The 26988-nt window shown below is 45.5% G+C and overlaps 9 protein-coding genes across 9 annotated transcripts; 4 read left to right on the top strand and 5 right to left on the bottom strand.

Annotated features, from left to right (window-relative positions):
• Positions 1-426: 426 nt before the first annotated feature.
• Positions 427-1343, bottom strand: CGCS363_v007211 (Satratoxin biosynthesis SC1 cluster protein 4; the record flags this gene model as incomplete). The annotated part of the gene is made up of 4 exons (XM_036639060.1): positions 427-678; positions 745-968; positions 1038-1077; positions 1164-1343. 4 exons carry the CDS (start codon positions 1341-1343, stop codon positions 427-429), a joined length of 696 nt encoding a protein of 231 aa, XP_036495398.1.
• Positions 1344-2534: 1191 nt separating this feature from the next.
• On the bottom strand, positions 2535-3041 carry CGCS363_v007210 (uncharacterized protein; the record flags this gene model as incomplete). Its single annotated transcript, XM_036639059.1, has 1 exon — positions 2535-3041. One exon carries the CDS (start codon positions 3039-3041, stop codon positions 2535-2537), a length of 507 nt encoding a protein of 168 aa, XP_036495397.1.
• Positions 3042-5354: 2313 nt separating this feature from the next.
• CGCS363_v007209 (uncharacterized protein) lies at positions 5355-6588 on the top strand (the record flags this gene model as incomplete). The annotated part of the gene is made up of 4 exons (XM_036639058.1): positions 5355-5824; positions 5884-6382; positions 6441-6486; positions 6545-6588. 4 exons carry the CDS (start codon positions 5355-5357, stop codon positions 6586-6588), a joined length of 1059 nt encoding a protein of 352 aa, XP_036496226.1.
• A 1132-nt stretch (positions 6589-7720) lies between these two features.
• On the top strand, positions 7721-10087 carry CGCS363_v007208 (uncharacterized protein; the record flags this gene model as incomplete). The annotated part of the gene is made up of 4 exons (XM_036639057.1): positions 7721-7951; positions 8028-9063; positions 9130-9539; positions 9599-10087. 4 exons carry the CDS (start codon positions 7721-7723, stop codon positions 10085-10087), a joined length of 2166 nt encoding a protein of 721 aa, XP_036496227.1.
• A 184-nt stretch (positions 10088-10271) lies between these two features.
• Positions 10272-10988, bottom strand: CGCS363_v007207 (uncharacterized protein; the record flags this gene model as incomplete). The annotated part of the gene is made up of 1 exon (XM_036639056.1): positions 10272-10988. The coding sequence occupies one exon, from the start codon at positions 10986-10988 to the stop codon at positions 10272-10274; it is 717 nt and encodes a 238-aa protein (XP_036496235.1).
• Positions 10989-17625: 6637 nt separating this feature from the next.
• On the top strand, positions 17626-19047 carry CGCS363_v007206 (uncharacterized protein; the record flags this gene model as incomplete). Its single annotated transcript, XM_036639055.1, has 5 exons — positions 17626-17719; positions 17831-18082; positions 18152-18276; positions 18417-18860; positions 19045-19047. 5 exons carry the CDS (start codon positions 17626-17628, stop codon positions 19045-19047), a joined length of 918 nt encoding a protein of 305 aa, XP_036495861.1.
• Positions 19048-21001: 1954 nt separating this feature from the next.
• On the bottom strand, positions 21002-21954 carry sdnM-0 (Transcriptional regulator sdnM; the record flags this gene model as incomplete). The annotated part of the gene is made up of 2 exons (XM_036639054.1): positions 21002-21667; positions 21733-21954. 2 exons carry the CDS (start codon positions 21952-21954, stop codon positions 21002-21004), a joined length of 888 nt encoding a protein of 295 aa, XP_036496233.1.
• A 1057-nt stretch (positions 21955-23011) lies between these two features.
• On the bottom strand, positions 23012-24509 carry cpy1 (Carboxypeptidase Y; the record flags this gene model as incomplete). The annotated part of the gene is made up of 4 exons (XM_036639053.1): positions 23012-23302; positions 23408-24167; positions 24242-24373; positions 24442-24509. 4 exons carry the CDS (start codon positions 24507-24509, stop codon positions 23012-23014), a joined length of 1251 nt encoding a protein of 416 aa, XP_036496234.1.
• A 671-nt stretch (positions 24510-25180) lies between these two features.
• CGCS363_v007203 (Carboxypeptidase Y-like protein) lies at positions 25181-26746 on the top strand (the record flags this gene model as incomplete). Its single annotated transcript, XM_036639052.1, has 5 exons — positions 25181-25421; positions 25492-25549; positions 25597-25725; positions 25784-26337; positions 26460-26746. 5 exons carry the CDS (start codon positions 25181-25183, stop codon positions 26744-26746), a joined length of 1269 nt encoding a protein of 422 aa, XP_036496231.1.
• Positions 26747-26988: the final 242 nt, after the last annotated feature.

The following is a 26988-nucleotide window of genomic DNA, read 5'->3' as shown; positions in this document are numbered from 1 at the left end:
TTGTCCATTTCATGATCTGTTGTGTGACTTGATAATGGATGCATGTCCTCCATCACTTGCCGTTCAGAGGTTCTCGTACCAAACGCACTCTTCCTTTGGTCTCCACCGCGCTTGTAAGGCCCGCTAGAGCCTCCTGCAGTCATGATACCCAAGTCACTTCCTGTGGCCGGTTTACTTTGTTGAACATTACCATGCAGTGCCAAATTGAGTATTGGTTTCAAAGACGGCAGACACGCTAGGGGGAGTAAGTATCCGGATGGTTATTAGAACGGGGGTCATGAAATTGACATACCCCAAAGTCAATTGCAAGTACATAGTGCAGCCGGATGAACGACACTGCAGTGACGCTGTGGATGCAAAGTTTGGTATCAGCAGTAGCACGAAAATGAGTGCGCCAGTTCTAGCCACAACTCTAAGATGCAGAACCTACAATATGCCAAGAGTAAAGATTCCCACCAGAGCCATTTTTTGGGGTTTGCGAAGTTGCAAACTCCAAATGCCTGGTACTGGCAGTAGCAGGAGGAGAACGTCGGTAATTATGTTTGGTATTGCGTTCGCGATGAAGAATGTCTTGACGTTGACGCCGCATTCGTAATCAGACGGTGAGAGATTGGCATTCGCGTCGAATCGGAGCCAGAACGCCGACACTGGAAGGCACTGAAAGGTTGATACCAAGAGCTGCAGGCCGTTAGCCAACACAGTATTGACGACCCTGTGATTGCTTTTATCGAGGGGCGGTCTTACCACTGCTATTCCCCAAGCGCAAGTGATACCTAGTAAAACATAGATGGCAAGCCGTGATTCGCGTCGGGCGCTGAAAATTCGCCAGTAAAAAGCGAGTATTGCCGCCTTGACGAGCACAATGCTGATCGTGTACAGATACTCGGCGATGAAAAGACCCGTAAAGTAGACCCTCAAGCCGTTTGGCGTAGCCCAAACATGTTTTCCAAAGCCGCCATTTATGGTCACTGCGTTCCTGTTAGTCAAAAACTCCAGGGTAATCCGTCTGACATCCCGGTGTCGAAAGTGTGACTGACTATAGCACGTAACGTCAAACATAAAAGCTGCTGAAAATATCTGGTAGGAAAGGCTTGTTAGTCCTTGGCCATATTGACGATCGTGACAAGTCACAGCGAGTTTCCAGGAGATGGATGAAATCCTACCAAAGACACAATTATGATCCAGTCATCCCACCAAATTTGGTTTCCCACAAGCTTCCGCGCTGTAACGCGCAGCGCAACGGTGGCTGCTCCAAGAACCCATGTGATGACGAACCCAGACACCAGCGACGAGACCTTGGTTTCGGTGAGGTCGAGTCCATCGGGCGGCTCTGAGAGCGACATCCCTGGCTTGACCCTCCTGCTCGGAAAATAACGAAAAAACGTGTTTTCTTGGAGCACGGATTTAGGGGATATCCAAGCGCGGAGGTGTATATATGGACATTGGCGCCTGGCTACATGCTTTGATCGTGCCCCTGGAAGATCGCGAGTCATACACGACGATTGCCGATTTTTGGCTGGAAACGGCACCACTTGTTCAGAGCCGAGTGCAACACTATGTCGCGCTTATGCTATTTTTTAGGTAGAACTCCCCGACATCCGGGGTACAAGCTTCCATTTGTCAAGGGTGGTTTGAGTGGGATCGAACCCGTCTCCTGGGAGGGTGACTTCGGCGTAACAGTTCAATCACAGTTCTCGTCTCAGCGTCGTTAGCGATCAGCCCAACTCCACTTGTGTCGTCGCTCGTACCTTGCTGGAGTCGTTCGGAAGGACTTTTGTTACCCCGACTGCCAGTAGCCTAGGTATTACAGATCCGATATGAATTACGGCAATGATCAATCAATCCTCCGAAGTACAAGTTCCTGTAGTCAGCATCCGGGTCCTAAAGTGAAAGCTGCAAAGGACCATCGCTGGCCGATTCTTTTGTGAATCCTGCTTATATTATGCTAATTTTTGCCTACCTTGTTGTGACGTTAACCTGATCAGTTGAAAAGGAGTTACCATGTGAAATCCATACACGTTAATCCCTGTTTGTCTCTGAGTTAACAAGAGCTCAGCCTGTAAAGCAGAGCAATTACAGCTCTTAATGCTACTGAGTCCAGACTGTTTAACGTTCAAGTCTGAAATGTGCCATCTTCAGCTGCGCTGCTATTGGAGCTAACCAGGCGGTGCTCACAAGGCTTTGTCTTCGAGTCGACGTTCTGAAAATCGTGACTAACCAGCATCTATGGCACCTCCGTCATCAGTTTACTTCTCATTTGGACCAGGTGGGGGAATGGGCAGAGAACTGGTGTTGCACCATCGAATTTACAGTGAATAACAGGTTCAGCGTCCACTTTCTGTGACTTCAATGTGTTTTAGTGTTGATATTTGCTGGCCGATCATGGCGCAACGCCGCGAGTATCTATCTGGAAGCTGAGATGTACCTTGACGTGCTCTAGAAATGGATCATAGAGTCTGACTAACTCTGCCTGTTCAACTATGACCTCTTTAATCCCCCAGATATTCTTGTACTCTTCGGCATATCATTTTGCCTTAACAGCTGCAGCCACACTTAGGGCACAAATTCTTGGACCATCCGCAAGGATCCCCCATACCGCAATCAGAACCCGCAACACATGTCTTCCAGGGGCCCGAGCCGTCGCCGAGCGCTGTCCAGCACCACCAACCAGCACCATTCTCGCCACACTGCTTCCAGCAGTATCCTTTATCGCAACCCTTCTGGTTTTTGGCACAGGCCAGAGTGCCAACTCCACCAGCATTGGAGCCGGGTCGGCCAAGACTTGGGTGATCGGAACAAAGTCGAACGAGAGCCGGGTCCGAGCCTTCGGGCAGCTCGAAAACACCCAGAGAGCCGCAGATGGCAGCAGCATCCGCGCCGGACTCGAGGTCGGCCCAAGTCATGTTGGCAGCGGCGGACCGCACAGCCAGGTCGACACCATCGCGGGCAGAGAGACTTTGCGACTGTGAGACGCCGGCAACACCAGCCTCGACAGTGAGGAAGGCTCCAAGGGAGACAAGAGCAGAAAGTTGGAACTTCATTGTGTTGAGTATAAGTTGGTGTTATGAGACCAAAGTTTGAACAATTTTTGAGTTGTGTTGTGGCCGTTTTGGTGTCTTCTGATCAGATTACGGAGGCTTCTGAGCTGATCTGCTTTGCGGATGTTTGCAAAAAAGGGGATGACCCTACGCCCTCTTTATAGTCGAGTTATCAACAACCTGTGTCGCCGCTGCACCACGAAGAAGGCATTGCATCACGTGCCCCTAAAGAATCCTCGTTCATTACGTCGCTTAACGACCTGCAGCTTGTCTTACACCAAGACCTCAAAGGATCGTTATTGCTCCCCAACATCCCCAGATCTTCAAGGATCGACCCGAGCCGCTTTCGCCCGGGTAGTGTGGCATGACAGGGGCTTCGAGATGCAGGTACAGGGGGGTCTTTCGTGCAATCGTGGAAAGGCGGACTCAAATTAGTACCAGGGTCTTTCACGAAAAACGAATGATCGGCCTACACTGCTCTCATGATGCATACTGCCTACTGACAATGGCAGAAGGAAATATAGCGCCTCTGCCCGCTCTCTTGTCCCTCCCGCTCTTCCATTCTTTTAAGTAAAAGAAGATAAATCTGTTCTCACTGCTCGAACATCGCAGGCCACTGAGATGTCCGGTAGTATCTTCACCAGTATGGGCTCATAGTTGAATGCTTTGGCTACTACTAGCTAGCGACAGCTCAGATACCTATGTGGAGACAATGCATCTTTACCCAAGCGCCCGAATAAGTGGGGAGAAGGTACAGCGCGGTCAATCGGAACCATAAACTTTCTACAACATCTCCAGAGTAAATACGAGCTGACTGCATTTCGATCGTCGGTCTATGCTGCTTTGCCGGACGCGTGCATTAGAAGAGTTACAATTTGATTCATAATAAACTGGGCTTTACTTGGCGCACCAATGGTTTGTTTCTACGGATCTCAAATTCTCACTACTTGATTTGCTTAAGGTCTGGGCAAGAGTCTAAGGAATAGTCTGACTAAAACAACAAGACAATTTGACAAAGATGATAGTCGTTAGACATGCACTTGTCAGCATCCAGTAGCTGGCCATGCGTAAGAGACGTCGGTTAAGAGACATCGGTTCCTCCTTGCGCGATTTTGTCCTCGGCTACAAGCCACCTTCTTAATGCAGCCAGTCTTGGCACATGAACAAAAGCGCCCGGCATTAGCGAGCAATTTCAGACTTCACGAAACATGCAGGAAGAAAAGTGGTCTGTCAAGAGAGTAGACTATCGGGCGTTTAGATGACTGATTAGCACAGAAATTACTCAGTAAGCATCGCATGCTGTTACCCGCTGATATCCCGACTGTTAACTACACACCTCTTGTCGACGCGGCCATATGATATCCTGTTCTTACGGGCGCGGAGTAAGACAAACGGAAATGGCCAATCTTGTCGAATGAGTGGAAGAAAATGTAGATCATTGAGTGGTTTTACTGCGAGTGCTCATTATCTCCATACCTTACTACCAAGCCTGTCCTCTCGCTCTCGCTCTCACTGGCTTTTCTACGAGAAATCGATCGGAATCTCGAATTTTCGAATGAGTATGATCGCGTGAGGTAGCTTTCGGTTGGAAACATGACCTCCTGACGGGAGCGTCAATGACGACAGGGGAAACCTTGAGGCTGCACTCACTCGCTGACATGTTGCTCAGCCGTTTACTATGAAAGAACCTGCGAGGAATAGTCTTTCTACATACCAAGGGAGATCTAGCTCGTACGGAACAGCTCGGAACGTACAACGTGGTCCTTTAGTGAGAATTACTACCAAAGTTCAACGCCTCTGTCAAAAACGCTTCACAGAGTAAGACATGTTTCCTTTTCTTATTTCTTTTCCGATGTCCACGGTAACGGACGCGTGGAGTAACTCCATCTCAAAAGGTTCATGACCAAAACACGTTGTATGGACAATTTTCACGTGCGAGAACATCTCGTTATATGGTTGAGATGGTGTCACCAGGCGCCGGGCAGGTTTCTTGAAAGTAGAGCCCCTTCTTTTCTGATAGCGAACACGAGCGGCCCAATGGCCAGCCAATCCTGAAAAGGTACAATGGATGAAACTGTGACAGATTCCTTCTTACTTCGACCCCAACTTCCATTCACATATTGAATGTGGCTTTGCAAATCCTTCAACTTGGGGGCTGTCAACCCATGCAAAAGACAGTCACGTGGGTCGTGCTTACGCTGTTTACTGCAACAGCAGGTTTGCTACCAGCATTTCGTCAACCCGCCAGGGATCGCTCAAACAAAAACGACATTCGACAGCTCAATTGATATCTTAGCCAACTCGCTGAGCGTCAGAATGATTTGCGACTCCCAGACACAGTCCGCTTTCGTTAGTCGTCTGCCGCGCGAGGTTCGCGATGCTGTCTATTTCCAACTGTGGCGCTCATGCGGTCTTCGCCAGCATATTCTATGGCATGGCGCCGCGGAGGACAAGCACTTCTGTCGATGGTCGTGCACTACGGAGTATCAGGTCAAGGACGAACTACAACGCGACATTGAGAAGATGAGAGAAAAGCTCGGAGTCTCGCTGGGCCAGGAGATAGTGCGAGACCGGCATGACAACGCGCCACGATACTGCAGACGACTGCAATCTCCATGGATGAATCATTGGCTCTGTGGCGAGCGCGCATTCGAAAAGCACGGTGTTTCAGCTATCCGTGGATCCAGCACCACGACAATTGTCTGCTGGAAAACAGAGAGGAAGGTTACGCCCCATCGACCGTGGGCAACCGCATACATTCCTATGCTATTGTCGTGCAAGGTCATGTAAGTGGCGACCCGTTATCATATGACTCCTGACCATACCTGAATACTTACAACTTCAGCTCTACTGAGTGCCTTCAATCCATATACGAATCGACAACGTTCATATTCACCGATCTGGCGACAGTCCAAATGTTCTTTGGCGCCTGCGCCATACACCCAGCGATGAAGACGGCTAAGATGGGGGTAACGCCCCCGGCGCTTTTCAACCATGCCCGAAGCTTGGAACTGTCTCTAAGTCCGGACTTCCCGGCGCTGCTGATGTGTGCTAATTACGACCTCCCTGGTATCCCTCGTCGCCACGACGTTTACGACTTCCATTGGCTGCGGTTCGACAAGTTCAAGAATTTAAAAAACGTTTGCATATGGATTGCAGCGCGATCCCTCACTTGCGGCATTGAAGCTAACAGTAGCTTCTGCGGCATCAAGGAGTTCGACGTCCAGGGGTTGAAGGACATGTTATCCTCATTCAAGACTATCGAATCCGTCACGCTGAGTACACCGCTGAGCCAAAGGATCGGCCCTCAAGAGGGCTATGTGGATATTGGTGCAGCGCCCGGTGTGCGGATTTACAAACGGGGCTCGGGAGACAAGTTTCATCCATTTCTGACATTGATAGAGCTGGATTGCGTATTCGATGGACTCATTCATACCCACCCCACACAGTAAGTGTTTCCCTTCCTCTTCCCAATCCCATGTACGTACTAATGAGGAATGTTTTAGGGAAGTTCAACTTGCACGCAGAGATGGCACTTATGAAGTCATGAAGGATGTATGATCGTGGCTGCACTGTAGCTTCCTGAGGGCAAACGGCAGCTTGATTGATTCGTTGCGCAGAGAAGCGCCGAACCGAACCAGGTTGTCTGGATAAAGACCCAGAAGACGCTTAATTTAGTCAAGCAAACAAAGCTAGGATAGTTGCATCCATCAACAGACAATCCATAGATGCAGAATAAGCGCAGTTGAGCAAGACTGTTTTACCGGCCTCGGGAATATCGCTTGAATGTAGCGGGAGCAACTATGGACTATGTTATTTCATGCCGCATTTCTAAATAGACTTCAAAAACGTACCCTTGGGGGTCTTGAAGAAATTGTGACCTTGGAGCCTGTAAGGCCGGCGCTTAACAGACATTGAAGTTGCGCGGAGGAGAATAGGACATCTCCCTCAGACTCCGATTCAATACGCGCTCGGCTACCCACGCACCAAAAATCAATTCTAAAGAGCAGGAGACATGCTGACCATTTTCCAGGCTGCCACTGAACGGGGCTGGTTGGCAGTTGTGACGGCTGGAGCTCTTGGCAATTAAAATTGGTAAGCTGACACTCAATTAGACATGGGGACCAGCTGCGTCTGAGTCTACCTCGGGCAGGCCTCCAATGCAATTGGCCAGGCTTTATCCGTGCCGCCTTCAGGAAGATGCGAACCCCTGGATAAGTGCGATCCTATTTTGGATTGCGGCGCGCAAAGCATTCAGGATGCTGCTGCTACAGGGCGCAGTTCCTGGGCAACAACAAAAAGAGACATATTCTTGATCAGTGGGTTATTCAACTGCATCTGCGCTTCTAGAGGGAACCTATTCGGCCAAGATCTTACATCCCCACGAGGCCAAGGTACCATCAACTTGATGCGTTCCTCTAGGCTTCGGGCGATAATTGAAAAGCAAGGATGAAGACCCGCTCGTGAACAAAATTAGAATATGGGAATAGTTCGAGGTGGCTCAACTTCATTGCGGTCTATCATGACCTAGCATGATCTGTTAACATATGGATATATAAAGGCAACTCTGGATGGCTGTCTTTGGACACTCTCACTAAAACCAAAAGCTATCGTATTGAAACCATTCATCATTTCTCACTTCTTCCTTTGTTCGGGGTTCTGTAGTGTGTCATTGCGAAAGGATGAGGGCATTCGCGTATTTGCCATTATTCGGCAGTCTGCTTGTTGCCACCACCAGCGCTCTCCAGACATCCGAAATATCTCGCAGAGATGAGAAATTGGACCAGTTTTACAAAGCCATGGCCGAGGACGGCACATGCGTCATCTACATTGACAATACCGTCAAGAACGACGGCCTGACCCCTTGTAGGACCTTTTGCAAGGAAAAGGGCCAGCCAGAAGACAGGGTCGGGGTGAGTGATCTCCCCTCAAGGTTTTAAGGAATGATCTGGCCTTGCGAATGTCGCTAATCATATCAATGAAATATAGTGCCACTCTGACCATATCCCCAACGGAGAAGGGCCGTATCCCCGAGACCCTGACGGTTACGAATGGTTCCCGGGTGACTGCTTCTGTGCCGAAGAGATTGACCCAGTCGCCGAGGCGTTCATCACTCCAGTCATCGAGGGCCTGGCCAAGCTCGACGAGATCATCTGCGGTGTCTTTGTTCAAGCCGTCGTCGAGAGCATCAACATCGGTTTCGCCCTCGTCCCAGGCGCCGGCCAGGCCGCAACCTCAGCACGGGCAGCGACGAAGGCGGCCGTCGAGGGCGCCAAGTCGTTCGCGGAGAACTCGCTGAACCCGACCGACTTCTTCGACGGATGGGTCAAGACGAGCTGCGGCATCGACAAGATCGAGCTCGACTACGACAGCACCTTCAACTCGCTGGTCAACGCGCCCGACTCAGTCGGAACCAGCACGGGTTGCAAGCGGAAGAAGAAGGGCGACTGTAAGACGCTCGATTCCAAGCCGGACCCGAAGACAACCGAGAAGGACGATGCGCCGAAGACTACGAAGAAGGAAGAGCCTCCAACTACGAAGGATGCCGGTCCGACAACAACCGCTGGGCCAGATGGAGGCCTTACGACCAGCGACAAGCCGCAAGCTACAACGACCAGCACCAGCAGTGCGAACCCCAGCGAGACGGCGGTTACCTGCGAGTCGTGCCGCTCGTCGAAGGCGAAGAACGCAGCGCGCAACGCCCGATGGGGATCCATGTTTGTGCCGCGGGCGGCTGGCGACTCTTGCATCCTGGACAGCCCCAAGAGTGAGAGTGGCTGCACCGCCTCCGGCCTCCAGGCCCGTGACGGCCTTTTATCGAAGAGGGCGTTGACCAAGGACGATCCGAAGGTTAATGTTGCTGGCATGACATTCTTTATTGATTGTGGCAAACATAAGCCGTGTGCGGACGCGATGACGGATAGTAATATTGACAAGTACTATTACCTCGAGGGCGATGCTAAATGTGGCGGAGATCTGAAGTTTGGTACTAAGAAAGACGTCGGCGACACGAAGAAATTCCAGAGTATATTTTGCCCCCTCTTGTAGTTCTTCGGTTTCGTGTTGGTGTGTAGCTAACATTTAAGCTTAGACGACCACGTGTACGAAAAGCAGACGCTAGCCAAGTTCTTCGAGTGGCTCGGAGACGGAGACTTGACTCCTATCGGTATGTCCACGAAGCCACAGTCTTCCTGGGTCGCAGAAGTCCTCTTGGATGAGAACAACCCTCGAAACCACAAGCTGCAATCACGTAATACACCCCTCGGCATCCCGGCGGGAGGGGCGCCGCTTGATGATGTCCTTGCCTACGCCATTGCACGATCCGATCCCCTATCTGAGCGTAATGGGGGCATGCCGCTGGGCCAGACGACGAAGAACTTCGCTCTCGTAGAGGCAGACGTCAACGAACACAAGGGGACCTTTTTCGGGGAAGGCCAGCCGACTGGTCTCACAAGTAGCCATCCGAGCGCGGCTAACCTGAACAGAAACTGGATCAGAAGTGTAAGTGATACTGCCTTAACCAGATATGAGTAAATATTGACTTCACGTGTGTCTTTCAGCATGCCGGCGTTTTCCACTACCTCAGATACGCTCATACCCAACCCAGCACCAAGGAGAACATCTGGAACAAGTGGATGCGTGTTTCCAACTGGATAGACTTGGTCCTTAACGAGTTCGACCAGACCTACACCTGGGGATCACAGCCTGATGAGCCAACCCGCACTGGCGGTGGCAACCCATCGCTGCGGTCCTTCTACGCCTACTGGATCGACACGTATCTCGGCGGCATCGAAGGGAGAGCACAGATCTGGGCCGTCGAAGCCCAGACAGAGTTCAAGCTTAAGTATGGCAGCGACAATACCAACGCTGCAAAGCAGTGGGTGGATAAGGCCTTCGGAACCAATGGCTTCGCGACACGAGCGAAGATGGAGTTTCCCCGGCAGCCTGCTGGGGCTGCATCTCCGTACGGGGCCTACGGAAACGCCGCCATGACCTTGGACAGGGACGGTAACACGGTGCCGAACATTGGCGCCCCGGCGTTGCTGTGATACAGGTGCTCGTGGTTTAATGGATAGAAGTATAGAGGGATAGGCGGTGCTTTTTTTTCGATTTTGTCTTTTGGCAATGGGCGGCGTTGTGCTCCTTCAGCTGGCATATGAATTTTGAATACGATCTGGTGTTTGTTCCCGTAATACATGTTTTTTGGTTCCCATCAATGTTATTGTCCCTCAGCTATGCCCCCTCATGTTGCTCGACTTGCTGGATGGTCCCTCCAGCCTCGGCCTCTCGTCGCCACTTCTCCAAGTCGCTGTACATTCTCCCGTTCTCAACGTATGAATCGTAGAAATACTCGACGAAGCTCATGTAACTCCACAGCCTATCACCCAAACACTTGCCCGTGTATCGCGCAATATCATAATCGGGACCCCCAAGCCCCTCGGCCGCGACCTCAGGCCTCATACCGAAAGACACGGTAAGAAAAGCGCCACCCCCCGGCTCTGCTGCGCCAGGGTTGTCAATGATGATGATTTGGTATTCCCACAACTCGCTGAAGTTCGGAGGAATGCAGAAGTCGGCCGTGCCGGAGGCGTTTCGCTTAGCGACCTCGGCGCGATGGTGCGCAGCGCATCGCGCCACGCGATCTGCTTCAGGCAAGTCGGCGGGGAGCGGGAAGCCGTGAATTTCGATGCGATTCGGCGCTCCGCGTCTGTCGCGGTCCCGGCGCGTCTTTTCCTCGATTTTCTTTGCTATTCCTTTGATGTACTCGCGGTCGCCGGCCGCGGGCGTGGTCTCGTAGATCTGGATGGACCACTTAGGTCGATTGGAAGCGTCTGGCGGCGTCTGGGTATCGGGGTCCGTTTCTATCATTTCCCACGCCGCGTAGCAGGGCTTGCCGTCATGGCTTGGGGCCTCTTCCACGATGGTGCGGGGGTAAACTCTTTTGCCCATGATGCTTTTGTGCAAAAATAAATGCTCAGTGCTTGGGTGAGGCAATGCGAGAAGAAGGTGATCGAGAAAATCAGGATGTCGCTCGCTTATGTGCTTTGGCAGAAGAGCGTAAGGGACACTGTGTAAGCTGACTAAAGCTTGCGAGATCGACGGTCTAGGTTGGTTGAATGAATGGGTTGACTGAATGATAATTGTGTGGGTAGAACTAGATGCTGGGTTGATGATGTAGATGTATGAATAGAGCCAGGGAGAAAGGATGGTGAGAATGTTCAGGGTACTGGTGACTTTTTATTTTGCTCATCGCCATTGGATTACTATTTTTGGTTCTTTGTATCTTGTACACTCCGTTGCGTTAACAGCGTCCGCCCCCCCTTTTTGCTGAAATTACGCACGCATAATCCCTGTATATATATAAAAATTTGCCTAACGCTATATAGATATTTATAGTATAGTAATTAACTTATTCTAATAGCTTTAATTAATCTATTTCTATTAAATCTTATTATCTAAGGGTATTATAATACCTCTTAAATACTACTATATAGCTTAGTAAGCGGATAATAACCCTTCTAAGTATTATCTGTTACCTATTACTAATAGTATATAGAAATAATAATATATATAATAACTAGTATAAGATACTACTAGAGATCCTCTTTAATGCTCTACCTTACTATTAATTAGGATTATTATGCTTATTAAGAGGGCTTACTAGGTTATTACTACTAAGGAAGCTACTAAGGAAGTTATTATCACTAAAATTAGACCTAAGACTAATAATTTAGTAGCAGCTAAGTTTATATTATAAAGAAAATATATATTTATAGCCTCTCTATTATTATAAAGAGCTTTAAAAGTATCCTCTTACTAAAAAATAATAATAATATAGAGGAAATAAAAGAAGGATTTACTATATATAATTTAGCTTTAAAATACTCTATTTTTATTAATATTACTATTTTAACTAGACTTAACTTTAGTTAACCTAACCCCTTATTAAACTACTTAATTTATAGATAATATATTTATAGCTTCTTATTATAGCGTTAATAATATATTTATATTATTCTATAATATATTTAAAGAGGAGGATAATATAAGTAATAAAGAACTAACTCTATTATAAATCTAGGTTACTTATAGCTTAGCGCTTAAGGGTAATAGTTTACTTATTCTTAATCTAACTATTAAGAGTATTATATATAATAGATTTAGTATTACTCTTATATTAGATATAAATAGTAGAGACTAAGAGGTAGATAGTAGTACTTAACTTAAAGTAGAAGTAGTTTATTTATATATTATGAAAAAAGCTAATATTGCTATTATTATTACTTAGAGGAAGCTTACTAATATATCTAAACTAATATTAATCTTCACTTAGGTCTATCTATCTACTAGAGAGGTTATTTAGCTAAGTATTCTATAAGTTAATATTATCCTCTCTTTTAAATAAGCTAAAGAGAAGGGTGAAGTCTACTTTATTATTAAGTAGTAATATAGCACTATACTAATCTCTAGTAGTATAATAATTAGTATATAAACACTTTAAAAAAGTAGCTAAATAAGCGTTTTAGCTAGTATATAAGAGGTAATTAATTATAAAGCTAATAATCCTATAAACGTTAAGTATTAAAAGGAGAGAATATATAAATAACTTCTCTATATATATATCTACTTAAAATACTAAAGATATAAGAATAGTTTAGGTAATAAGAAGTTTAACTAATACTATATATTAAGCTAGAAGTATTATAAAATTAAATCTTACTATATAGAGAAGTAAGTGAAGGCTATTATAACTAGATAGGTTAGTATTAATAATATAGAACTACTTAAAAAACTACTTAGTGAGATTCTTTATAACTAGTTTATAGAGGATTAAAAACGCTAGAGTAAGAAAAATAAGAATATTATTAAGGTTAATAATAATTAATAGATAATAGTAATAATAGAAGAGAAAGCTAAAAATACTGCACTTCTATTATTAAAGTTAAGATCTAGCCTAATTAATACTAATAGTAACACTATTATTAATATATATAGCAATATAGGGGCGCTAGATTATTATCTTTAATATCCTAACCTATATATATAGCTACTACTACTAGTAATATTATTACTACTATATTAGCTATATATAAATATTTTATAGTATTTATTACTAACTCTTCTGCTATTAAACATTTTAAGTACTTATTAACTAAGTATTACACTCCTAATTTGTTTATCCTCACTAGTAATACTAAATTCACTTTAAAAAGCTTTAAATTAAGTAGCTAGCTTTATTAAGTAGTTTATATCTATCTATAGTAAGTAATATAATATTAATAAAGAGTTTAGAAAAAAGCTATAGAAACTATAATTAGTAGATAATAGCTTATAAGTAATTTATAAATTACTAAATATTTAGTTTACTAAATAGGGTTTTACTTAATATCTTACTAAAGATATTAAAAACTTAATTAAATCCTTTATAAATAATAATACTTATTATAGAAAGTAGTCTAACGCCCTCTCTAATATAATATCTTACTTTAAACTTTATTTAAACTATTAAGAGTTAGAGAGAGATATTTATATAAGAATATATATTAGATTACTAAGAAGGATAATAGTAGTATTAGTTAAAAACTCTATAGTATTAGTTTTAAGTAAGTTAAGGTTATTCTAATATATTAACGCCTTAATACTATATTAATCTATTAAGTAAGAGATCTATAGTATACTAGTTAAAGTTAGTTAATATAATAAGTATATATAGAGCTATTTACTATTAAATATAGCTAACTTTATAAGTATTTTAGAACTCTTTAGTTTTATTTTATTATTATTACTATTAGTATTATAAATACTACTTATATAATTATAGATTAAATAAGATAAAGTTAAGTAAAGCGATAAGGATAATTAGATTAAAATCTTAAGTAATATATTATTAATAGAGATATATTACTTAGAGGAGGATAATAAAGAAGAGTAATATAGTAAGAGTAGTATAAAGTTTAACTATATATATAATTTTTTATATAATATATTTAACTATAGAAAAGTCTACTTATAGCTGTAAATTTAATACTACTGCTTTATATATATAAAAATAATAGAATTACTATTATTTTAGATCTATAAATAATATACTTCAGTCTATCCTAATACTAGTTAGGGGTAGTTAAAGTCTCTAACTATAGTTAAAATCTCTAATCGTAATAATATATTATTATTATAAATTATTATTATAAGTATTAATAATATGTTTTAGCTGTTATATAGGTAAAATTAATATATATATATAGCTACTAATAAAAATAATAGATAACAGTATATTTTTTATATTTTAGTGCGCTTATAGCTAACCTTTTAGCAATCTTATTAGTTATAATTATAGATTTAATAATTAACTATCACATAATAATATAATTAAGATTTATTACGTATAAACGTATAATAAAAATTTAGATTACTTATTAATATTTAATATCTACAGCTTATCCTCCCTTTTATAGTTTAATATTATTAAATATATACTCTATCTTATTAAAGTTAATAAATAAATAGTAGAAATAGCCTTCAATCTAAGGTAGATAATACTTAATCTCTATAGTATAGTTATATAGATATTCTATAAAATCCTAAGTATTATTCTTATTATTATTCTACTTTAAATATATCTTCTTAATATATTACTTTAGATTACTAAAATACTTTTTAATAAGGTTAAAGTCTAATAAATATAGAGGTAGAAACTTAAGATAGATACTTAATACTTAGCATAATATCTTAATTTGAAGTATATAATAATAAGAGAAGTTATCTATAATAATAATAGAGTTTAGCTTTAGAAAACGCCTATACTTTAGGATAAAGTACTCCTATAGCTAATAAAAGAACCTATTACTATTAGTTATACTATAGTATATAGTTAAGTATAAGATATTATTTAATATAAAAGCTAATAGGATTTATATATAAGAGTTCTAAAACTAATTAATCTCTATAGTTTAAAATATAGTAAGCTTTTTTAGCGCTTATTTAGTCCTCTATATCCTAATATCCTTATTAACGCTAGATTTATTAATAAATACTAGCTAGTTAGGGTGATATTATTATATATAATATAAATACTTATATTATAAGTTATTACTTTACTAAGTAGTAATAATCTTAGATTTCTTATTTATCTAGCTAGCTAAGTTTAACTATTAACTAATTATAGAATAATTAATCTAGATCTTAAAAGCTTTATATAGGAAATCTTATATCTCTTTAAGAGATAGATTGCTATAGTATTATAGTAGTTTAAGAAGCTCTATATAATACTATATTTCTATCTTTTATTAACTTTAGTAGTACCTCTTATATCTCTATATTTTACTAGTAATATTATATTATAATCTATATTATTAAATCGTTTATTCAGTATAGCTAATAATATTTACTAGCTTATAGGTCTTTTAGTCTTTAAATAGCAGTATTATTATAATTATTAATAGCTATAGATTTAATATTCTAAGCGCTATTATATTATTATTATCACTTAGTATTTTTCTTAATATATCTAATATAATAAACTATAGATATATACTAACTAATAGTAAACTATAAATAATAAAGTATAATCTATATAATAGTAAACTCTTACTTAATATTATAAATAAGCTAAGCTATTAGAAGATTTATTAATCCTATTAACTACTAAAATATTTACTCTAAAGAACTATATTAAACCCCTTAGTATATTTATATATTACTTAAAGCTATATAAACTATATATTAAGTAGATATATAAAGTTATATAGTAGGTCTCTTCTTCTATTCCTTAGTAAATATTATCTTAATCTCTTATAATAAAAATAGACCTTTTATTAGTTAAATAGTATAGAGATAAAGTAACTAGCTAAGTTAGTAATACTTTAATAAGTAGATTAACTACTATAGAAGTATAAAATACATACCTTATATCTCTATTATGTAGTTATACGTTTAAATACTACTAAGACTATAGTAATTAATAGTAATTGAGGTATTAGTAATAACTTTAATACGTTTTGCGTGCGATGTAGAGAAATGCGCGTCATAGCGTAAAATTGGCTTTTTTTTATGTTTTTGCATAAGCGGGGAAAAAAAAGGGGGGCGGACGCTGTCAACGCAACGGAGTGTATTGAGCACAGCACTGGAGCCTAGACCGATTTGCTTGGCTGCTCCACCCCTACCTCTCCTGCTGCTCACCATGTTCATCCCAAATTCACTCTAAAGATCACTTCACCGTTTCAAATCATTTCCGAATTTCTGATTCGAATTGCTAGGAGAGCCAATTGCATTGTACGAGATGGCGACTAGCCCACAAAATACATCCCCATTCCCCATTTTCTCAGTTTTGGTTATGCTCTGGGACATCGAATATGACTCTGACGGAGACATTTACGAGGGCCAGGATGGACTGGGCTAGAGAAACCTCTATGGCGAATCCATGGGGCAGGTGAAAAGGCCGATGGACCAAATACTGTGTAAAAGCAATCCATAATCACTGTACTGTAACATTGAAGTCGTATCTCAGCAACCCGGGTCCCTGTAGCCACCAGCTCCCCCGTTGTTGCCTGAAAGTAGACACCGGTTAGCACGACTACGAAGAAAACCCGACGATTGTAATAAGACTTACAGCTCTTGTAATTAGCCGTCATGAGGCTCGCGCATGTAACACCAGCATCACCGTCGATCGGAGAGTCCAGGTTCTGTTCAGCCACACTAGTCTCGCATCCATCGATCCATGAGATCTTGAAGTTCTGGTGGTAATCGGCCCCAGGGCCAACAGGGTGCCAGTAGACCTCCTTGTCTCCTGCCTTCATTGTCTTACCAGCTGCAGATAATCTGCAGCCATTTGAAGACCATCCGTCTTGCTGGCCATCATGCACGTCGTACTGGCTGTGCTTGTCGTGGCAGATTCTCTCGCCCAGGGCTGGCGCAGGCGGAGCTTTTTCCGGCTTCTCAACCTTCCATGTGAAATTGCCGCAGCCAACATCAACGGAAGCATCATAGAACATGCGGTCGCCCGCCGAGCCGACCCATGACTTTGACCAGCCCCCGAACTCGTCGGTGGTAAGGCGAAAACGCAGATTGGCTGCCCCTAAACCGCATCCTCCGAGGCATTCATCCTATCAGGCCGTGTAATTAATGCTTCAGGGTTTGCTGTTCCTCGTTTCGCGCCAAACGAAATCACTGAATTCTGCTATCAAGAGATGAACTTTTGTACATGGGATCATGAGATCCAAAATCTGCGCCGCATCGGATAAGAATGTATTCAATCTTTTTCGTTCCCTTGGGGCAAGGGAATTGGCGCTCGTATAGCCCAAGGCAAAGACAAGTGGGCAATTCTATTGATAGCCACAACCTGCTCGACACATATGATGGTATGAGTCTTTCAGATGATCAGGAATAATCATGTGTACTGTGTACCATGCGTCTGGAATTTTCACGGTCTTTTCGTTTATAAGAAACGTCAGTTTCCTTCATCTCGAATCGCGGCTTCACCACTGGAATCATATAGAACCACACCATACCTTCAGCTGTCAACTATCTCAGAGAAAAAGTATTCTGTATAATCTTTTGAGCTCTCTTGAAAATTCTTATCGTCTTCGCAATGCGCCTACTTCAGGTCACGGTTCTTGCTCTCCATGCGGTGTCTGTCGTTGAAGCTGCCACCAAAGTCAGTTGGACTCTTCACAAGTCTTGCTGTAAGTCGTTGTGTTCTCATTCTCACATACCCTTAATTCCCTGAATCAGTATTCACTGATCATTGGCTTTCGAAGTTATGGACTTCAAGGAATAAGCTAACTATTCAATAGACAGGAAGGTGAAGGATACCGACGAAAACGGCAAAAGAATACCCAAAGACGAATTATTCAATAAAGAACTAGCCGGTGCTATAATACAAAGTGTCAATAACGCCAAAGCCTGGGCCAAGAGAGCTGCTTCCAAGATTACATTATCAACTCTCCCAGGCATCAGTCAAATAACTAGTCTTCCTACCAAGCTCGCCATCGCACCTCTTGTTAGCGGGCTAGAAAACTACAACACTGCTGCTAAGGAGATCAGAGGTAAGTGGCTGGATAAACGTCAATCGTTGAGACAGTACCAGCTCACACGATGATCTTCTTATCCAACAGACAGATTCAACAAGATTGTAGACATGGAAGGCCCTGTCGGCAGCGATGGTGACAAACTGGGCCGCTTCGGACAGTCCAGGGCCTGGATCGATCTTGGGAATAGCGACAAACATTTCAATGACTTTGTAAGTCTTGCCCCATTCGATGTCATATCACCCGCACGAGTGACAGGGCAGCCCTGAACGGCATGTCCTGAGAACCAAGGCTCGTCATCGACGGCCACCACCGTGCCCCGTTCCATCCATAAGCTTACTGAAGTTCCCAGATTATCACCTGCCGACCAGAAATTGTCACAGTGCCAGATCCCGCAGGTGGTCCCTTCGACAAGCCGTACGATGTGGTGCGGAAATATCATATGTTCCAGCCTCACACGCTCGAAAAGTTTCTTGAGCAAGAAAACTCTGAGGAAATTGGTGGAGACTGGGAAAAGGTCCCGACTCCCCGAACAATGGCGATTACACAGAGAGACGCCCCTCCAACGGGTGGCCGCAAGAGAATAGCTGAATCCATCAATTTCCACCCGCTCTGGATCAAGTTTCAGCGATCCAGGAACTTTGGGGGTTGGCTTGAGGATGATTTCACTGAGGTGACAAAGCCCAACGCGCTTGAAGATTTTAAGAGCAAGGGTGCAGCGAAAAAGCCTCCTGTTGACACTCGCCCAATGGATGGATTGCTTTCCAAATCACTCACGGCAAACATGTTGCATGAGGTATGTCCAAAGCCTGTTGTCTCTCTGGTCTGGGTCATGATTCTGACAACTCAATTCGTTCTTTCACCTGTCATATTTCGGGAATATGCTTGATGCTCCAAATGCGTATGGATGGATGAACAACGTCAAAAACAACGATCGCGAAAACCCGGACTTGTATGCTATCATCGGCGCGGTCATCGAGTAGATGAACAGAGACGGTCAGAAGTACTCAGTGTCGGCGGAAGGCGAAGTTTCCCCTATGTCTTGAATAAGTGATACGGGAAGCTTTCGCATCTATTCGAGGACTCCGAAGAAGCATCGTGTGGGATAAAGGCAGTTCTGGGCCTGCAATCTGGACTACAGGATAGATATACGAGAGAATTGGGATGAAAGACTCTTAGTTTCTAGACAGTTCGAATTTTGTGCATCAGCACGGCATTGTGTTCCATGCAATCGTGGCTTCCAAGTGAATCAATAAGAATCGGTTTCCAGAGCCTCAGCAATCTTTGCCCATAGTCCCTTGCGCAGAACACCTCCTAGCCAAACATTGCCATCCGCATCTCTGCCTACCACGTTGGAGGCATTTCGGACGCTGAGTCCCTTGGAGATTGTATCGCCCATGACAAAGGATGGCTTCCCCAATCGACCAGGACGCGTGTTCGAGTCAGCACCCTTTTTGATCACTGCCGCGGAGAAATCTGCTTCGAAGAACTTCGCCTTTGACCAGTTCGAGACCGTGACCATCTGCATGCCACCGTCACCATATAGGGGGAAGCCCATGGCCTTCTGGGCGGCAATTCGGGCTTCGAGTTGCTCTCTGCTACCTTGGTTCATGATGGCCTTGCGAACGGCCCAGGCCGTGTAGCTAAGCGGGTTGGTGAGGATATCCTTCGCTGATAAGATTGCCAACACCCCGGTAACCGCATTTCCAACGTAGGCCCTGTCTGGTGGGAGGTAGTCGTCGGCTAGGGCAGAACGCATTCCAAAAGCATTCATGATGACGATGGTCTGGTTTGACGTGTCAGGTAGGTGCCGGATAAACAGGCGAGTTATGAAAGCGGACACAACATCGCCTTCACTAGCAAAAGCTGCGGCACTGCCGGCGTTTTGAGCCTTAACCTCCTGATTCACCAATGTTGAGGAAGTTTCGAGCCCACCCAGTAGGGGTTTTCACAGTAGGGGAAAAAGCAGTAAAAGCACCTCGGTCAGTGCCCAGTCCAGTAGCTTCGCAGTATACGTACCCAAGGGTCCGGAATAACTGCCCGCGCCGACCCCAACTCGCCAAGCGAAAGCATCTGGGCCAGACGTACATACCATTGTGGCTGTCAGCCTCGTTGACGATGGCTTCGTTGCCAGCAAGGTTAACAGCCTCGCCCGCGTGACTCACGCAGAGATGGCTTCACAAGGTCTTCAGCCACGGAAAAGCTTGTCTTGGCCACGTACTTAAGACGCCGCTCGCGCCAAGCCTCGAGCCCATTCCTCACCCTACAAGCAAACCACCCAGATTCCTACACCTTCACGATGTGTTCCATCCTGCCCGATCCATGGGATCTCATGCCGCAAGGCTTTGCCCGAGGCACGCCCCAAGACACCAAGATCGATACCAACCACAGGGCCAGGCTTGCGGCGATCAGCAAGACGACGCCCTTCAATATGCAGAGCCCTAGGGACCAGATGGCTATAGCCAGGTCCTGCCTCGAGGTCCTAGAGGCTAACCTCAGCAGCGACAGCGCGGAGGCTGCCCGCCTGCTTCAGCAAAGCCTCTCGCTCGACGATGTGGACGCGTTTGCTGCTGATCCTGGCATTTGCGCCTACTTTGACGACGTCCTTGGTAGGGCGGCGTAGCCAGTAAGTTGACCAGGCCAAATCGCGGGCGTTGCTGACGAATGTAGAATGCAGCGTAGGCGGCGGAAAAGACGGCTGAGCTGACAGAGGGTGTGCGTGAGGGTCGGTAGATAGGTCGGAAGGCTGGAGAAAGTCTGTAGTAATTGAACCCAGTCAAAGTCGTGAAGTTGTTGTCGAAGTGACGTTGAAGGTGATGAGATTGTTGACGATGGCGCACCTAAGCGCGTGTGGGGGAAATGGGGCCGAAGAGATGGCGATCTGCGGGACTGTCTGGCCGAGCAGAAATCCAGGGCGATCACGTGACCAGTAGGCCGTTAGCTGAAGGGTGAAGTCGGAGGTCGTTGCAGTACAGGTTCCAGGTAAAAGTCACAGTAGCTGGCCAGAGGCCCCTGATTCACCAATAACTTCAGCTTTTTCAAGTACGCGGCAGGCATACAGACTAGTTTTGTCTCCTCTTCACGGTAGTATATGGTTTCCCAGATCTGGCGGAAAACAAACCATGCCATTTGCCATTTGGATAACAGCTTGTCGGCCAACACGTACTCCTCTTTCGGCTTCGTTCCAAGATCTGCCAGAGGATCGTCGTCAAAGCCGTGAAACGGCTTGATGTCGTTTTCACGCCCATCTAGCATTGCTGTCCATGCTCTGATCAGCTCTTGGCGTCCCAGGGCGTCGAACAGAGTATGCAGCCAGTTAAGGGACACGAGCGTGGCGTTGTTGAACGATACAACGTGCAGAGCAAGTTGCGGCCTGTCGTAGTAGATGTAGTCATCCAGGCTCTTCGGTCCATTGGAAGCATGCGTGAACTCTAGGAAATCTGTGGAATCCCCGACAACGGCTGGCTTTAAGCTGGCCTTTGGTAACCTTGAAGCTAGAGGGTGCTCTTCGATATCCACTTGAAACGTGACGTGAGAGTACGCGATGGCTGGCCTCTTCGGACCATACTCAGCAGGTATGTGGTACTCTAGCTTTTTGTTCGCCTGAGAATTGTTCAGCGACCGCGTAAGATTCAGTTGACAAGAGTCTCAAATCGCATGCATCGTACATTGAGTCTCAACCGTGCTCCCAGCTTGCGCCAGCCATCGCGTTCCAGGAGTTTCTCCAGAGAAATTCTCAACTTGTCGGGATCGAGAACGTCGTCAAAGCGCATCATGAACAACATGACGATGCTTTTATTGACGAAATTGTCATCGCCGGCGCTCAGCGGGACAATAGTGTCCGTCGGGACAATGCTAGGGACCTGCGGGCTTCTGAAGAACGGAAACATAGCGAAAATCTCGGGTAAACCGCGATGGATTTGAAAGAAACACGGAAACGTGATCGTGTGATGGTTGTGTTTTCTTTCCTTTTTTGCTGCTGATAAGTTATTTAAGCGCGTTCCCACCTGCATCCCGCCGCTTGTGGCCAGGTCAACATTTGGTGGAGCCGCACCCTTACCGTCTTGCGTCTTGGCATGTCTGTGTCCAATCGCAAAGTCCATTTCAGTCAAGGAAGAAATCCAATAAACTGCTAACCGAGCGGAATCTTCTTCAAAGGAATCTGTAGCTTCTCTGGAGGAGACCATGACAGGTTCGGATCTTATGGCCCTCTCAGCGAAAGGCGCCGTTCGTTTCCCTGGTCTCTGCGCTCACCAGATTGGACAGAAAATTTGGTGATTTCGACGGGAGGTCTCCCGTGTTGTACTAATCACCTAGTCGACAGCTTCACATCTCCAGCTTTGTCTTTTCACATTCCAATCACCAAAACATGTGCCGTCAGGCAGGTCAACGCTACTATTGGCAATGTACAATTCATCGGATGCAAAATGGTAATCTTTCGACGAAATCGTGAAGCGGCCTTGTCCGTGGGGCGGGTCTCGATGAATCCGACAGGACAAAAGATCATTTGGGGGAGGAGTCATAGGCAACGAGAAGTACGAGTTGCCCGAATTGGAATTGGATCCGGACATAACACAAAATCTGGAAATAAAAGGCTCAATAGATCTCACTGCAGCATACGCGAAACCATGCGGTAGTCTACTCCCTGTGACACAAATGCACTGAAGACCATCACACGTTGACATATATTCAATCGTAGCCTGAACACTTAAGAATGTCGTCGTTGAGAACGGGTAAATCTTTGTAAGCCGGATCAGGTCAGCAACATAGGGAACGCACCAGTTCTGGCTCGGAGATCTCGGAGAATCCATATCGAAAATGCCCTCTTTTGATTGGCTGATTGCTTGAATTGATTGATATGGATTGAATGGGGTGCTGCGCTGACGGGAATATGGGACCGCGGTCGGTCAAGGTCTCCTTGACATTGCAAGCGAACCAAAGTATTCATCATCTCACCGGTGGCTGTCCATCGCCCAGCCAGCCGGATACAAGCGACAGAACTTCCGCCGGTAAATCGAACGGCGCAAGGTGACCAGAATCAAAGATCTCAGCGTAGGTTAGACTGTCGTATGACTTCCATCGACCAACACGTTTCGAGCCGTGATACCAAGGTAGATATTCCCGAAACCGAAAGAACGGATGACCGTTCCACTCCAAGCCTTCGTTAACAAGCCTTCTCATACCTGCTGCGTTGCAATACAGGTCTTTGTCGCCAACGTAAATGAGGACTCGAATTCCCTGAAAAGTTACGAGATTCAGCTTCAGCAACCACACTATGGCAGACAGTTGCGTGTAACGATAACACATGTGGAAAGGATGGGAGTTGCATTGAAAGTGACCTACCGAGTTGAGAAGATAGTTGACGTATTCCGCACTCGACTTCCACAAATCTCCGATTTCCTCCCAGAGGTTGAAGACATCGAAAGAGACACCAAAGAATGGTGCCTCTTCCGGTACCCCGAGGGCTTTCTTGACAATGCTGCTACTTAGGTAATTGTCTATATGAGCCATTTCCGGGTAACAACCCAAAGGATCGTCACCGCATGTGCGGCGCCAGTCATACGGGTTACGATGCATCTCGTTGATGGCAACCTCGGCCATTTCAGAGCACAGCTTCTGTGCGCTTTTGCATTCGGACGAGGTCCAGCCTTTCGTCTCACACACTCCGAGATTCTTCTCGCACCATAGAGCTCTCGGAGCCCATTCGAGACATTGTGATGTGTTGAAAAGTCCGTCGGGGCCAGAGCACAACGCCTCAAAGGTTCCAGGGTTCTGCACGGGCTGACGAACTAGACCATTGCCGATCATTACACCCTTAAGATTGATTTTCTGGATACCTTCAAGCACCCCGCGAGACAAGGGACGTTGTGCAGGATCTTCGTTCCTGCCTGCATTGGTGTTCTCTTGGTTGCGCAGAATCTCCGATGCCAGTGCCGGCACCCAAGAGCCTCCGTACGACTCTCCTGCGATATAAAAGTCGACATTTCTAAGAAGAGGGAATGCAGTGAGAAACTGATCCAGGAAAGTGTGCATAGCTCGCGATGCCTCTGTCAAGCCTTGTGGTACCCTTGAGCCGCTTGAGAACCCGACGCTGATCGGCTGACTAGGGAGTTGAATAATCAGTACCAAATTTCCCGAGGCCCATGAGAATTTGTAAGATCGATGTTGTATACGTACTCCACGAAGAGAACGGTGGCATTCTTGTTCCATCCAAACTCATTCTCAATCGTATAACCTCCCTCAGGAGCTATTCGGCAGGGGCCCAACTCCATAAGGTTTCCATAGCCTGTAGAGGAAGCACCAGGGCCTCTGTCATTTGACGAACTATCAGCAAAGTGGTTCGATGAAAGCAGTATGGTGAGCCAGTGGCATGTTACCCTGTCATCCAGAGAATAAGCGGATCCGATGACGGATCATTCTTGGAATCGAAAAGCCAGAAGAACATGTGACTTTCATCATCGCCTATGTTGGAGTCAATGAATCCCGAGACGCCCGGGGTAGAACTGTTGCAGACTTGAGAGGTCTCGTTGCTGAGACGAATTGAGAAGGATGGCGTGCCTTGGGTTGCGGCAAAGTTAGATTTCGTTGGGAGCAAAGTGGACTTGGGTGGGATGACGCTGCTGGCTGTGGCACAAGACAGTATCAGAATGATCAGTCCCACCGAACGGAGTAAGCCTCGGCCGATCGGAGTTGCTCCCAAGACACTCATTTCTCCGTATTTGTTCTCAGATTGGATTTGATGGAGTGAGCCCGTATGTTCTGAAGGCTTCTCTTTAGCCTTAAGCTGTTGTATGATCAAACCCCGGGGACATTGTGCGGGATGTACGTATCGGCGCTCTCGCTGACCACATCGGGCAATGTCAACCGCCCTAGATCCAAAAGGGAAGGTCAATAACCACCCAGAAAATTGGGGAACGATGCATGCATCCTGTCAAAGCAATGGCCACCAAAAGAGCGTTGGCAGCCACAGTACATGAAGAAAGCTCCCATCAATGCGATTGACCTATTGCAGGGCGCTTTCTTCAATACCATAGACGTCCTATCATCATTCATTAAGAGTTTCTTCCATCTTCGGCTGTGTTGCTATATCTGGTTGTCTCTTGTAGCATTACTACAATGCCTTTGCTGGCTCTACGCTGCGCTCTCGTCGCAGCCGCCACGGCTGGCGCACTCGGTCTGTATCCCGGCTCTGGCCCCGGCAACCAGAAAACACTGGGTGGGGACCGGCCGCCGGTGCTAGCAGAAGAACAGCCCGCACTGTTCACTCTACGAAAACAACCCAAAGAACTTTGTGATGCAGGGTCACAATACTGGACCGGCGTTGTCAATGTAACCGACCATAAGTCCATTTTCTTCTGTGAGTAGAAATGTTTCAACACGACAAGAGACTTGTATCACTTTTGATCCAAACTAATGATATTGTGTAGGGTACTTTGAGAGTCGGCATGATCCTGAAAATGCCCCCTTGGTACTTTGGATGAGCGGGTACGTCATCGACAACTTCCCAGAAGCGAAGGCTCACACCCCCTTAGCGGCCCAGGAGCAACTGGAGAACTGGGGCTTTTCAAAGGTATAGGCCCGTGTGTCGTCAACGAGGATGGAAATTCTACAAAGACTCTGGAATACTCGTGGATTGACTACGCAAATGTTGTTGTCGTCGAGTAAGTCGCCAGCTTTCCCGCGCCTAGATGCCCACTGACAAAGCTGCTTCTCATTTAGCCAACCGGCTGGAGTTGGCTTCTCACACATTACCAACCGCAGTCATATTCCAGTGAGCCTCGAGGAGGGTGGCCGCGATATTCACAATTTTCTCAGAACCTTCACCAACGATGTATTCCCCGAACATAGTGGGCGATCGCTGCACATTGCTGGCGAATCTATGGGAGGTCACTATGTCACCGGCTACACGCATCATATCATGCGCTCGGAAAGAGAGATCGCCAGCTCTGGACAAAGTCTTGCCACATACGAGCCGCTGAATATCGAATCTGCTATAATAGTAGATGGCTACGTCGATAATACCCGCCAGACTGTAGGGTACTACGACTTTTTCTGTTCTGACTGGCGCCGAGACGGCCGCAAGGCCCCGCTTATGAACAGCACGACGTGCGACTCAATGGCAGCTGCAGTGCCTCACTGCGAAATTCTTGGACAGCACTGCCGTGAGACCTATGATAAGGAGGTTTGTCTCGCGGCCGCTATGTCTTGTGATGAGACTGTGGGAGCGCCCTATGCTGCGGATGTCAGACCTGGAGGTTGGAACCCGTACGACAGTAAGTTAGATTTCATCCAGTGTTTTTGAACGATGTTTCTGTGCTCAATATTGACTACATCACTCTGCATCCATCCCAGATTCAGGCCATTGGAAACGTAATTGACTTCTCTTGCTACCTAGGTCGTCTGAAATGCCAAAAGCCCCCGCTATGCTCAGATTTCGACAAAGACGCAACCTTTGAGTTCTTCAATCGGCCCTGGGTACAGAAAATGCTAGGGTTCCCGAACACGTCGTTCGAACTGATCGATTTCGACACTAATGGGAGGTGGACTGAAGCAAAGAACGTATTTCTTCCCGTTACTAGGGAATTGACGTGGCTCCTTGACAACACCGACATCCGGATCCTTTTCATCAATGGCAACAATGACATTATTATGTGGGCCAAATCCTTTGACTTTTCCTGTTAAACCATCGTGGCTGGTGCTGATATTTCTCTTGAACAGCAATACGCCGGGTCAGATTCGCATGCTAGATGAGCAGCCTTGGGAAGGACAGGCCTCATTTCGCGCAGAGAGCTTTAGCGATTGGCATTATCAACGAGGGGATTTGGTATCCTCTGCCAAAGACGTAGATACATCAAGAGGCGGAACATTCAAGAGCAATGGTCGGCTTTCTCTGTACACAGTAGATGAGGCAGGGCACTTTGCGC

This window comes from Colletotrichum siamense, assembly GCF_013390195.1.
Source record: "Colletotrichum siamense strain Cg363 chromosome Unknown KSG_Cg363_contig04, whole genome shotgun sequence".
NCBI classification, from domain to species: Eukaryota; Fungi; Ascomycota; class Sordariomycetes; order Glomerellales; family Glomerellaceae; genus Colletotrichum; species Colletotrichum siamense.
The sequence above is the reverse complement of the archived record's forward strand: the minus strand, read 5'-3'. Positions and strand labels throughout refer to the sequence as shown.